This window comes from Notothenia rossii, assembly GCF_949606895.1.
Source record: "Notothenia rossii genome assembly, chromosome: 9".
Lineage (NCBI taxonomy): Eukaryota > Metazoa > Chordata > Actinopteri > Perciformes > Nototheniidae > Notothenia > Notothenia rossii.
In genome coordinates, this window is record NC_136907.1 from 71,861,387 (window position 1) to 71,875,376 (window position 13,990).

General features: G+C 40.2%; 2 protein-coding genes across 3 annotated transcripts; both read right to left on the minus strand.

Annotated features, from left to right (window-relative positions):
- Positions 1–27: 27 nt before the first annotated feature.
- On the minus strand, positions 28–1,674 carry LOC307019017 (transmembrane protein 14C-like). Of its 2 annotated transcripts, none has more exons than XM_079649620.1 (5): positions 1,434–1,674; positions 1,189–1,266; positions 643–744; positions 490–577; positions 28–342 (listed from the first exon to the last, which is right to left on the minus strand). In XM_079649620.1, the coding sequence occupies exons 2-5, from the start codon at positions 1,262–1,264 to the stop codon at positions 285–287; spliced, it is 324 nt and encodes a 107-aa protein (XP_079505746.1). In that variant the 5' UTR covers positions 1,265–1,266; positions 1,434–1,674; the 3' UTR covers positions 28–284. The 2 variants fall into 2 exon arrangements, with proteins under 2 accessions (XP_079505746.1, XP_079505745.1); XM_079649619.1 differs by having other exon boundaries at positions 1,189–1,269; positions 1,434–1,672.
- Positions 1,675–2,140: 466 nt separating this feature from the next.
- Positions 2,141–6,494, minus strand: pak1ip1 (PAK1 interacting protein 1). Its single transcript, XM_079652635.1, has 10 exons — positions 6,167–6,494; positions 5,466–5,628; positions 5,016–5,136; positions 4,808–4,882; positions 4,545–4,597; positions 4,296–4,441; positions 3,674–3,771; positions 3,422–3,521; positions 2,813–2,942; positions 2,141–2,648 (listed from the first exon to the last, which is right to left on the minus strand). Exons 1-10 carry the CDS (start codon positions 6,242–6,244, stop codon positions 2,524–2,526), a joined length of 1,089 nt encoding a protein of 362 aa, XP_079508761.1. The 5' UTR covers positions 6,245–6,494; the 3' UTR covers positions 2,141–2,523.
- Between the last annotated feature and the right edge of the window lie 7,496 nt (positions 6,495–13,990).

The window sequence follows — 13,990 nt, forward strand, 5'->3', positions numbered from 1 at the left end:
TTATTTAAATAATAGACAATGAAGTCGTTATATTGTATTAAAGTTTTTTATTTTACAACAGCAGATATATTTTTAAAGATAAAAAAATTACTTTTCTGTATAAAAATGTATTTTTCTTTCTTGTACCTTATCTTATAAAGTCACATTTTATATCACATGTTTTATACAGAACCAGAATGTAATAGTAAACAAGGGAATGTCTGTGAATGTACAGTATGTGGAAACCCACATTATTAAATTGAATGTCAAACATATGCACACTGAAAAAACATCTGTACATATTTTTAAGATTTATGTGGTTTCTTTTGCATGCCAGCGATGATCTTCACCAGCATCAGTCCACTGAAAATAAACATTTACAACATAATTTATGGTTCAAAATGAGTGAAAAGTAATGTATGTGTATATGAAAAAACTAAAACAAAGGTATATGAATGATTATTATCTGTGATGGAAATTAAAATCGGATAACAAGCGATTCCGTTTCACCTTGCTAAAGTCATTAAACCAGCTGGCATGAACTTCCAGGAGTTGAGAAACCTCAGTCCCATCACCACCGCCAGAGTCCCAGAGGTGCCTGCAGGGGAACAGATGTGTTTGTGAAAGCTGCAATTATACTTTAACAAATTCAAACTTGCTCACCGAGAGAAAGCCAGACATTCTTTGGGTTTTGAGAAGCCAGAAAAGCCCCGACAGCAGCCAGCAGACCGAACAGCAGCCCTGCAGACAGAGAGGCCCCGCTGCCTATGGAGGAAACAGGGTTTATTTTTGAAAGGGGGAAATACATTTGAAATCAAATAGGTTTTTTAAAACTTTATTTTCCTTTTTCTTAAACAACACATACAGCGTCAAAGACAGGCAGGCCTACAGGTTGTCAATTTGTTTGAATCCCTCCCCCCTCATAGGATAAGACAAGCTTACTAGTACAAAACATTTAAAATGATAGACAAACAAATGGTTGAAATCACAGCACAAAACAAAAACATAAAAAGGATGAGATAAATGTCAGTCATGGTTGACTATAGTACATCTGTGTTTTGATTCAATTAAAAAAAAAATATATATGAATCAGTTAGAGAAGAGTACACAGTTTCAAACTTTCCATCTACGTTAAAAATAAATTGAATAGGTTTGAAACGTGCTTTCAACTAAATGTGAATGTAGTTAATGATTGGCATGGTCTCCTACCTGCTTTAAAGTAACCTATGATTCCTCCTGTCGTCACCAGAGCAGCATAGATGAACCCAATCCAGTCCACAGCCATGTCTGCTGGTGTTGTAGTAAAGTTTTTGATGAATTGTTGGATTTAGCAGCATTGAATCCGAATGTAATAACAGTAACATGTTTATTAAAGCGACAAAGAATTTGCGAATTAATTTTACTGTCAAATGTCCCTCAAAACATACATTAAAAAAGAATTTAACATGTCTTACTTGTACTTTAACACTATCCCCGTTTGTTTGGCACCCAGCAACTTCCTAATGTTACCGTGATTGTGTCACTTCCGGTGTCGTTTCAAAGTAAAATTATGCCATGATTATTAAATTGTCCTTCACTCCAAAGAGCTTTCCAAATTATAATGTGAAAGAATGAAAGCATTTAAAACCAGGAACATATGTAAACACAACCCTCTTCAATGACACACACTCATTAAGAAACTGAAAGCATATACAGCTCTGGAAAAATGTAAGAGACGAATGCAAAATTATTACGTTTTTCTAGATTTACTCTTTATATGTCAATCAATCAATCAATGTTTATTTATATAGCCCAATATCACAAATGTTACATTTGTCTCAGTGGACTTCACAGTTTGTACAGAATATCAGTATGACAATACGACACCCTCTGTCCTTAGACCCTCACATCGTACAAATCGTATGTGTTTGTGTTTGAGATAATATCATCGGAGTACATTGTTTTATTTTATTCTATTAGCTACTGACAACATTTCCTTTTGTTGGAATTCAACAGACACTGGAATAAAGTGGCTGCCATACATGTAGAGATTGAGATTTAAAACCATGTTGGAGTGGTCTCTATTTTTCCCAGAGCTGTACATCTAACAGCTCTCAGCCTATAGATAGAACACGCATGTTCTGGCGCTCAGAAAAAACATTTTTTGGACACAGCCCCAATCTGAAATGGTAAGACTTAATTGTTTTTTATTGATACATACATCATGAGTCTTAAACCTTGCCATAGACAGAAAGCAATGACTCCAAAATAGACTTGTGCTATGTTGCCACAAAAACAGCCAACATGTCTCTTAAATGCACCGTTGCTTTATCCCGTCACTATGGGAAACAAGGGCATTGCCAAAGAAAACAATTCTGAGGATTATAAAACATGTTTTATTGTTGATGATCTAATTTTCCCTCGTATTGTTCCTATTTTCATTGTTTACGGGAAAGGAATATATATTCACAAAATATTTCCACAAAACCTGTAGCAACAGCAAAGAGCACTTGCATATGTGACAAAAATATATAAAACAGTCCATGAATAACAAAACAGGTTTAATTATTCTGTTGGTTTTTTTCCACCGCCCTTTTTCTTTTTCTTCTTGGGTTTGCTCTCGTCTTCTAGAATAACTTCTTCTGCTGCAATTCGGACTCTCTTCGTCTTTGAAAGCTCCTGGATAAGTTCTGTGGACCAAAGCAAACAGATTATAAGAACAGAGTATGTTACATAGAATTTAGAAACTAACATACAAACGAATCAAATCACCAGTGTCCCTATACCCTCTAATATCTGTAGCTCAAATCTATTTAATAAGAAGCAGTGAGACATGACTCAGCGTTTGCAGGACCTTGAGGGGTCGTGGTCGGAGCGGCTGGTTCCTCAGCGGGCGGCTGCACAGACGAAGGTTTCCACACAGCGAGGCACGTCAGGCGGGCCGTTGTGTTCACTTCCATGAGCAGAGTGGGAGACTCCAGCTCCTGATGGACAGCAGGAGTACAAAGGACGCAGGAGTTTAGGATTTAGTGAAGAAAGGAGAGGTGACACAGCCATGGGCTTTGATGCATCAAATGTTAAGAGGATCAAATAAAACGTAGTGGCTGTTTTTAATTGATGTATTGGTTACTTGTTATCTCTGAGAAGGTAATGGCAGTGTATTGTTTAATTAAAAATGTACAACCAACAAAAGACATTGGTAGTTAAGAAACAGCTCAGCAGGGAACAACAGTGTCATTTTGCACATTTTAGTTTTTATTTTGAAAATATATGTTAACTATTTCATTTAAAAATATTTTATTCTGCTTTGCAAAGGAGGTATATGCCTATAAGTAGTCACACTAGGGAAATGTTATTGTTATTGTGTCACTGCAAGGTACATGGTTTTTCAAAAGGAATAAGGTGGAAGTTACAAGTAAATGTGTTATAAATCAAAAATGTATAAATCAAATTAAAGACATGCCTCTTTTAGATAAAGTTTCCACATTTTGATGAATCCGTCATTTGAAGCCGTCACCAGTATGCTGTGATCCTCCATCACGAAGCTGTCGACCGCCTTCACTCTGAAATCACAACATTTTGATAGGATTATATTCTGTAGTTACAAAGTCCAATTCTCTTTCATTATAGAAATGTGTTTTAGAGAAATGCAGGTGCAAACACTTTAAATAAATAGATCTGTAAAATAAGTAAAGAACACAAATACTGAAATTACCTGTTTTCATGAGCCTTAAACTCACACAGCCATTTCTCTTTTCCCAGGTCACAAAGCCTCACTTTTTCATCGTCTCCGGCAACCGCAAGAATAGAGTTCTGAAAACATTAAAGTAGGATTTCTATTTGACCATGTGTGGATTACCATGTCATTTCCCAGGTCCAATGTAATACAATAAGATTAGATAGAACTTCATCCCGAAGGAAATTCTTTTTGCCAGGTTGCTTCAAAATTACAATACAGATAAATCATAATAAAAGTATGCAATATACAATAGCTCAATATACAAAGTAACGTATTACAGTGCCCCAGTAGAAAATAGGTAGCAGCCTGTGACAGTGATAAGTCATTTGGCCACAAGTCATATTGCACATTCAAGTAAAATATTAAATATCAAATACTAAAAACAACTAATAGCTAATTTCTCATCGTACTAAATAAAAGTGTGTGTGTGTGTGTGTGTGTGTGTGTGTGTGTGTGTGTGTGTGTGTGTGTGTGTGTGTGCTCCTCGCAGTCTACTTTAAACATAAAGACCTTGTTTTTCCCCCCTTCACATTGACCTCTCACCCCATGATTAAATGTTGTTAGAAGTGTCATTTTTTTTCCTCGTCAGATAACTCACATTTAAGAACTTCACAGATGAAATCCTCTTGGGGTTGTTCATGGTTGCCGTCACAGAGGCGGTCTCCAGGTCGTAGATGTTCACCTCGTCGTTCACCACGACCACATATTTATCCCCATCAGGAGACCATCGGACTATGTGTGCGTCTGTTAGAAGTGTAAAAGAACAATTGATTTCAAACACACTGATCACACATTCATTAAAGAACTTGAATAGTTCTTAATTAGAGAATTAAAAAAGGAGGCTTACTCCGTTTTATGTTTTTGATGAAGGCCGATCTTCCGTTTGTTAGATTCCATGTTCTAAAAAGGGATACAAACATGCAAAAGTTATTTCTTTAAATATATTTGTCTTGTTAATACATACAGCTATTCCTATTTACAAGACCATATTTGTATAGGTTTAAAAAAAGATTAGCAAGCAACAGATGCTTATCCCAATTTAACTGAAAAGATAATATCATAAAAACTATAAAAGAATGATTTAATACGATTGTCTTTTGGTGATTTTACCTGAGAGTTTTATCTGTCCCGACTGAAAGTGCAATTTTTCCAGACGGATGGACGGACAGCGACGTGACCTGACCTCTGAGGAAAAACAGGTAGATAAAGAGAGTTCATTTGAGTCGTCGTGGCAATACAAATCCAAGACAACACTATCACGTGCTACAAGTGCCACTGCAGCATCTCTCTCTCTCTCTCTCTCTCTCTCTCTGCTTACTGGTGAGCTTTGATGGATTTCAGACAATCCCACTTCTTCGTGCCCCAAACACAGATGAGTCCGTCCTCTCCTCCGCTCAGTAAATGAGACGTCCCGTAAAACTCCAGGCAAGAGATGGTGCCTGCATGACAGAGAAGTTGAGCTCAGGTGCGCAAACATCAAGCTAGTCTTTTCATTTCTTGGTAAAAAGCAAACAAGGTCAATTCTTTGATGATTATTTAAACTTGATTGATGGGCTAGCAGTATAGAAAATGTAACAAAGTCTATCACACCAACGGGATAAAAGTGCCCCAACAGCCATTTAAACATTACAAATCAAGAAACAAAAGCAGTTTGCTACAGCACCTTTACCAGAGATCTCCATGCCACTAAGCCACAGCTACTACTACTATTGTAGAATTGGTGTTCATGACTTGATGTTAAATAGGTGATATCCTGAAGATGTCTCACCATCGTGATGCAGCAGGGCTCCGTGTTCGATCTTCTTCTTCATGTCGTACAGCTGGATGGTCTCATCTTTGCTTCCTGTGACCACAAACCTCTCGCTGGCTGCTGCGGCTGATATAGACGCTGTGTGGGCGTGATGAGTGAACTCTGCCTTCGCTGTCCACTCCTGCAGGACAAACAATAAATACATGTTTTCAACGGTATAGAACATTTTAAGGGGATTTGTTGTTGTTGGTGATAAAGTGTTTTATTTTCCTTCCTTTGTTTAGACATTTTGCCGTTTATTTCTTAAGATATTTATATATTATGTTCTTTAATAAGCTTATAGTGGGTTTCGACCTCACCTGCAGAAGTATTATTTTTTTCGTCAGATTTTTCCTTTTAAAAATTAACAATATAAAATACAGTTATTTATTTAAAGGACAGTAAACAATGTCCCATTTAAACCATGGTTTCTTATAGTGCTTTTGAATGTAATTGATCCTTTGAAATGTATTTTGTATCTACACCCATGTCTGTTAATGTGATAACTTATTAATTGACTGTCCATCATTCCTTTAAAATACATCCTATGGTCATAGCATCACACAGAAGTTGTTTTACCCTGTTGTACATCAATCACAGCGACAGACACGTTTTTAAGAAACTACAGCTTAGACCCTTTTTGCTAAATAACTAACAACTAATAAATAACTGTAACTTACTGGTTCATCAGTGTTAACTCTGTACCCAAAGGTGACCTGCTCGTAGCTCCCAGCTATCAGCCCCAGTACAGCTGCCATGCTGTCGCTGCACAGGGCTAAGCTATCAGGCTAGTTAGCTTTCTTTAAACTTCAGCTTCCCTGTCAACTAGATTTAGCAACAGCTAATAACAGGTAATGATACTCTAAAATAGGAAACACATGCGAAACAACGATAAAACACGTAAAGAGTTGGTAAATCTATTAAAACACGGAAATATGTAGCTACGTTTTTTGCGTTAACAACTTCCAAAACAACGTGTGTGGCTGTTGCGCATGCGCGTAATTCGACTTCCTTTTACTTTGCATGTATGGATTTCAAAATAAAAGTTCAAGCGCAGTTGACTGCTCAAACCATTGAGCAGGCAGGATTGATTTGAAATGATTGGATGACATGAGCTTTTTTTTCGTCCCTTGGAGATAGGGGGGTGTCCCTACACAACAGGCTTGTTTGAGACAAGCGAGACCTGCGCAGACCTGCGCGATTAGGATCAACGCAGTCAGTGGCGACTGGTGGAAATTATTTTAGGTGGGGCTATTGTAATGGTGAATAAACCACACAGGGCATATTTTGAGAAATGACCCCTTAAATTATGACTTCTGGTGATGTTAGAGATATGAGAAGACTGATCAATACCTCCATAATCTTCAGTGTGGTTAGCTATGAATCTTCCAAAACTTCCAAATACCTTGTCAAGTTGTCCTGGACATAGTTTCTACAGTAAACTGTGCAACAGTACAGTCGGCCCACACACACTGCAGAACACCGGTTCTTTGGGAACACTCAAATTATTTAATTCCCATTTAAAATCAGGAGACTAAATACGAACATTATATGCAGACACAGACATGGTTCAGAAACACAGAAATGTTAGAAAACAGACCATTAAGGCAACAAATCTAGTTTGATGGATGCTGTCAAAACTCAACTATATACAATAATGTGTGTGTGTGTGTGTGTGTGTGTGTGTGTGTGTGTGTGTGTGTGTGTGTGTGTGTGTGTGTGTGTGTGTGTGTGTGTGTGTGTGTGTGTGTGTTTATTTATCACGGGCACATAGTAGGCTTGTTTGAGACAAGCGAGACCTGCGCAGACCTGCGCAGTTGCGATCAACGTCTTGCTAGTGCGTTGCATGATGGTTAGCCATTTTGTCCGACTTGCTCTGGAGGCTCGCCTAAGCGTTTCCCTCCAAAAATGTAAAAAGTATAAGTAATAGGCTACCAAGCTTTCCGTTGTCACCCTGCCTCTCCAAATGCAAAACTGTCAATAAAAAGTATGCAATAATGCAATTACAGCTGAAAAAGTACTTGGGTGTGTGTGTTTTTTTTATATATATTTACCATTCAATAACACAATCGCTGCTGTCTGTCTGTGACAGTCGCAGTTTGATCTCAGTGTGTCTTATAAACTGTAGGGGCAGGGGAAAAGGTTAAGACATGTAGTTTAGAATGAAATGAAAAATCTATGATGCATGTGTATTATCCTCGAGACTACAGTCATTAAATGTCCACTTTTGTGTAAGGTTTGAGGGTGTGGTTCTGCAAGCCTCATTTGCAGATTCACCTGTCGCGGCGCGCCCAGAGGCTTTTTGGTGGGCGGGTCACCGGAATGCCAGGGGTGGTTCTCACGGGAGGAGGAAGCGTATGTGTGGTGAATGCGGGTATTCAGCGGGATATTTAAGTTTCCTCAGCATGTCTATATATGTTAAAATGCAACAGGGGAAGTAACTGAAAGTAACCTTATGTGGATATTGCATCGACGAACCTCGAAGCACGTCTTCCTGGAGAGGACGCGGACAGTGAGAGAGATTCTCTCCAACACAGAGTGAGATCGCTCCTTTGTGCCACGCCGACCATCGTGTTTTCCTTTTTTGTGGATAGCCTGAAAAGGCCGACAAACATTTTTTTTTTGCCGCCGACGGGCGCAGGAGCAACAGCCTTTTTTTTGTATCAATGAACTACACTACACTGGATTAGGCAGTAAAGACAATTTCAATGTATCGCGAGTGGACTTTTTGTTGGGTTTTATTTGTTTTGTTTAGCTCGAAAAACTGTCAATACACTTGAATAAAGCAGAAAACCTGTCTTTGTTTATTTTGTTAATGTGTGCATATAGACTTTAGTTAATACATTTCCGTGGGGACTATTTTGTGGGAAGAGCAGATTATCCGTTTATTATTTCTGTTTACCTTTTATAATTATTATTTCATTCAAGAACCCCTTGTGCGTTTAATTATTAATTCGTTACATGTCTGTCCTGTCCCATAGTAGAACATGACAGCGCAGCGCAACTATACTACGGTACTACTGCCCTGGCAGTGACATCAACATAGCCTGCTTGTGCTACCACACTTTCCCCTCAAAATATCGTTAAATAACGAAACTTGGAAATAGTACCAATCCATACAAAGTGTAACCACATCATGTACATATGAAAGCAATCTTTAAAAAAGAACGGCGTTGGTTTAATCTATGACTATTTTGACCACGTTCGTGCTGTTTTTGCCATAGAGAAGCATTGCCCCGGAAGTGCGTTTTGAACTATCCCGGCATACATAAACCACGTGACCGGCTGGCGGCGAAATCAGAGAGTGTCGTAACTGTCCCCCGCTGTTTGAAGAGCAAGCATGGGAAACAAAAGACAGCGTTTACCTGTTTGCATCCAGCTAGTCACACACACAGTTACAATCACACTCCCTGTAATGGACATAATTAATAGATAGTTTAGCTTCTCACCATCATTTGCTGCTTACCGTTTTCATACTTGATATACCTTAGCATATTCATACACACTGTTCATACTGCTCACAGGCTGCTGTGTATATCTAGTGTATTCATACCCCTCCTCACTGTTTATTCATCATTCAATTCATTCTATATTTTATTCTGTAGACTACATTACTTTTCACTTTACTGCTTTTTGCACTCCTGGTTAGAAGCTAAACTGCATTTCGTTGTCTCAGTACCTGTAATATGTGCAATAACAATAAAGTTGAATCCAATCTTGAGCAGGAACACATGTATTTACTTAGTACCAGGGGTGAAAGTGGTTTGAATTTCTTGCAGGTACTATAATGCTACCCCGACCTTCATTGGTTCATATTGTTCTCCTCCCGCCCCCAGCTTCATGCATCCCTGAACACAAACTTCAAATTTGTAATGTCTTTATGGGGTAGAAATTAGAAACACTTGACAATATGTATAGTCAATTATTTATTTTCAATTGTGCATACAACTTGTGTCAAAACTTAACAGACCATTAGCAAGGCATGTTGAGGGAGGTAAACTACACACTTTTCCACATTTTCCACAGAGGGCTGAAGTAGCTCTCCTCTTCTGTGTACCGGCGAGCCATGCAGCTTGTTGAGTGGGCTGCTCTTCTTCCTTTGCCCAGCCAGGTCTTCACATAAGGCAGTGGATCCCACTGTCTGCATGGTGGTCCCACAGAGCTGATGAAGAGGAGATTTTCTGCATTTGTTGTTGTAAGTTTGCTCCTATACTCAGTTATGATGTTATTCATTGTGCTGAACCCCCGTTCACAGTCAGCATTGCTTGGAGACAGTGCCACTGCCATGAGCAACTTCTTCATTTTGTTGGGAATGTTTCTTCCTCCACTGGCCTTGTATTCTGTGAATCCAAGATGGGCCTATTGTTGGTTCACATGTAGGACATCACACAAAGCCCTCACCTCATTATCTCCAAATCGAGGATTGTCATGGTCCCAGTTGTCAGGGTTGAGGACTGCCATTTGATTGATAAGGCTGTTATAAGCCTCTTTTCGGTTGGCTGCAACACTGGCCTGTGCTCTGTTTGCTGTGGTTGTGAAGAGTCTTTCTTTCATATTGTCTGCCACTGCTTGGATGAACTGAGCAGAGTCAATGATGGGAGACCTGCCAACTCTTAAATCCTCTCCCTTGAATTCCATCACTTCCTCTGCCTGACTGGCATCAACTGCATGTTGTCCTGGGTAGCGATTGAAACTTTCTATGCGTTTGACATACGTCGTCATGATGTCATGGGCCTTTGGGAGTGTGGTCTTCCTGTTCTGAAGAATTTCTGACAAGTTCTTAAGTTCAGTCAGAACATCTGCCATCAGTGCAAGACTTTTCAGGAAGTTGATGCAGCACAACTTAGAAAGCAGACCTTTGAATTTGGCCCTCTCTCTGCTGTCCCTTTTATCATCCTCTGATGCCTCACGGAAATGTTGTGCCAAGGCTGGATAAGACTACCAAACTGCAGAGACTGCCCTCCATGAAGAAGCTACCCAGCGAACACTGAACACTTTTCCAATCCTCCTGAGGGCGATGTCCAGGTTGTGAGCAAATTCACTCAGCTGCCGCATGTTTTTTGGTGACTGGCTATATAATGAATATAGGCTGTCCATGAATGCCTGGAAGTCCTTTGTTCCCCCTGTCACATCCAGTGCCTGGTCAACAGCAAGCTCCAGTCTGTGATTAAGGCAGTGCCATAGTATGATGCCTGGGAAGTCATCCTGGAGCAACTTCCCAACACCTGACTTCACTCCCAGCATGACACTGGCCCCATCACTGCAAAATCCAATGAGGATTTCTCTCAGCAACTCAACAGTAAAGCCATTTTTAAGCAAGCAACCCATAATCTGTTCCTTGATATGAGGAGCAGACATACTATCCAGCTCAACCAGGTACAACGGAAAGGCAATGGGCTCCATGTCTCCATCAACACTAGCCTTCAGGAACACAATTAGTGTTGATTTGTGCCCAACACTGGTTGACTCATCAGCCAATACTGTGATTTTGCTTTTGGTCTCTATTATCTTTTTTAGAAGTTCCTTTTTCATCTGTGATGACACATGCTCAATTATGTCAACAGACAGTTTTGCTATGCAAAACACGCCCCAAATCAGCAGAATTTGCATGCTGCAGGTCAATCAGAATCTCAAAGTCTGTGAAAGGCTTGTTGTTCTTGGCCACATAATAGGTTGTCATGAATACCTTGGCAGTAGACTCAAACACAGACTCCTGACTACTCGCGTTCATGTTCAGAAGAATATCTTTATTTGCTGTCTGAATAATCTTGACTGCTTCATTATGTGCTGCAGAGTTCTTGTGTTCACGGATTTTTTTGCGCAGTGATGAAAGCTGGACATCCCTTGATGGACCAGCTGGGATTATCTTTCCATCAGCCCACTGAATAGCAATATTAACACCACGGGAGGCCATGACACCCAGATCCTTCACATCATGGCATGGGGTACAGCCTAGCCTTCCATTGTGAGCATACATCCATTCATTTTTCTGTTTGAACTGTTCATATTGTTCTTCTTTCCATATAGAAGGGTATGCAGTAGGGCTAGCATCACCTATGGTGGCTTCTGAGGGACCTGCTGCCACTTCTTCTGGCTGAGTCTCCTCTTCCTCCCTCTGGGCCTCAACTGTTATAAATTAGAATAAAGATGTATAACTAAATTCAGCAGACAGTCAAAAATGTACAAGTCTCTGTCTTTCTTTGAATTTTCAGAATATTGGTGACATAAATTAAAATACTAATAAAATAAAATGTATGCCACAATGTGCAGATTAAAATAGAAGATATCAAAGCTAAATATTTAATGTTAAAATAGTATGCTGTGTACATGTTGTGTTCTGAGTAAAATAGCCATTGACTATATAGATCAGGGGTGCCCAACCTTTTTTGAACCAAGACGGCGGCGATCGTTGACGGGGGGGGGGTTATTAACTATAGTTATTTGACCACAATATTTGAACACAATTACAGTTTATTTTATTTTCAACTATATTCTTCTTCTTCTTCTTCATATTACTACTACTACTATTATTATTATTATTATTATTGTTATTGTATATGTAATATTTTTCACTCCCTTCTCTTTTTCAAGTGAGGGTGCTTAACATTCAACTGGGACCCTTATGCACCCCCGTAGAACCGGGCCTGGAGGTGGCCAAACTACGGCCCGCGGGCCACATGCGCCCCGTTGATGTGTTTAATGTGGCCCGTCCAATATTGGTATAAATGAGCCAGGGTTCCCGCGCTGATCTTAAAAAGCCTTAAAGTCTAAAATACAACGATCCAATTTTTATTTATGTTATCCCCCACTGTCCACACGCCGCGCGCGCCGCGAAAAGTCCCTTCCTCCCTGGTCGTCGCAGCTGCGCGTGGACGTCACCCCGCGCGCGGGAGAATGAGATTAAAACAACCCTCAGCCCGACATGAATCAAGACGGAACCAAACAATGCCCCCCGGCCCGGCTGTCACATTGATACATCATTGTGGCCCCTGAACCAAAAAGTTTGGCCACCCCTGTTGTAGGACATTAACGATAAAACTGAATATTGTTGTTCTACTTTTAGACATCTCGAGATCGACTGGGGATCGACTGGTTGGGCACCCCATATAGAGATATACAGTTTGCTAGTTAGCTAACTTATTATATTCATCATGGCCATGTTCATGTCCATTCTCTGGGCTAAATAAGCATCATCACCTGTGTCATCTGTGGGCGTTGTTTTTCAAATTTTAAGCACATTCTGAGTTTCTTCATCTCTCTCCTTTCTCTTAAACATCTAAAGAGTCGTCGTTTGCATTTTTGCTTTAATTACCACGTAGCCTAATTTTCTAGCTGTCATTCAGTCACTCCATTCTTTTCTCCTCCCGCTATTCTGATCAAGTGGGAAAAAGCTAATATGTGACCCGCTCTATCGAAATCAGTCGGAAGTCGCAACGGCTCATTTCAAAATAAACGTGGATTTGCGTAAAAAAATTGTTTTTCGGGGTTCGGGTGTTTTGTTTAATAAACAAAGTCTTGGCTTTCAGAATATGAAACTTGTTTCGGCAAATTCAGATGATAAATACAACTTAGAAGCTTGTAACGGCATAATTACAAGCGAAGAACGGAGTAACTTGAGGTCACAGCAGGCATAACAGCAGCCGGTGTTTCTCGTTAGTGTTTTCCCCGGGACACAAACACAATACGCACCAATACGCACAAATACACACACACACACACACACACACACACACACACACACACACACACACACACACACACACACACACACACACACACACACACACACACACACACACACACACACACACACACACACACACACACACACACACACACACACACACACACACACACACACACACACACACACACACACACACACACACACACACACACACACACACACACACACACACACACACACACACGCGACCAGACCAGTAATCCAAACCAAAATATCTGCCCTTCGTAGTATAAATTCCACGGGTGGAGCTATCAATTCTTCCCGGTCCTCCGGACCGCCTGGAAATCTCTTACCGGTACTAAGGACCGGGTAGGACCGGCACACTTTCAACACTGCTTAGTACATATCTGACATTAACGATTGTACATTCTTTATAAATGAAAACCGAGTCAAGCCGACTCCGGAGGTGGCCGTATGCACTTTAAAGTTGTTTGCGATCCGCCAAAAAACCGAGAGAAGAAGAAGAAGAAGAAGAAGAAGAATCCGACTCCGAGCTGTCCGACTTCAGGCGAGCTTTTTGAGACCTCCTCCGGCTGCGACCGGCTATTCTCGTCTACTTTCGAGGCGAGCCGCAGCTCGTCTCAAACAAGCCTATCTCTCAAAACATGAACAGTCACGAAGATAATAAAGGGATTTTGGGGCGTCTACCTGGCGGTTTTGTTACATTGCATTACATTAATGTTAATGTTGTAATGTTAAAAATAAACCTAAAAAGCATTAGAGTCGCTTAGCTGTTAACTGGTTTAAGAAAGAAAAC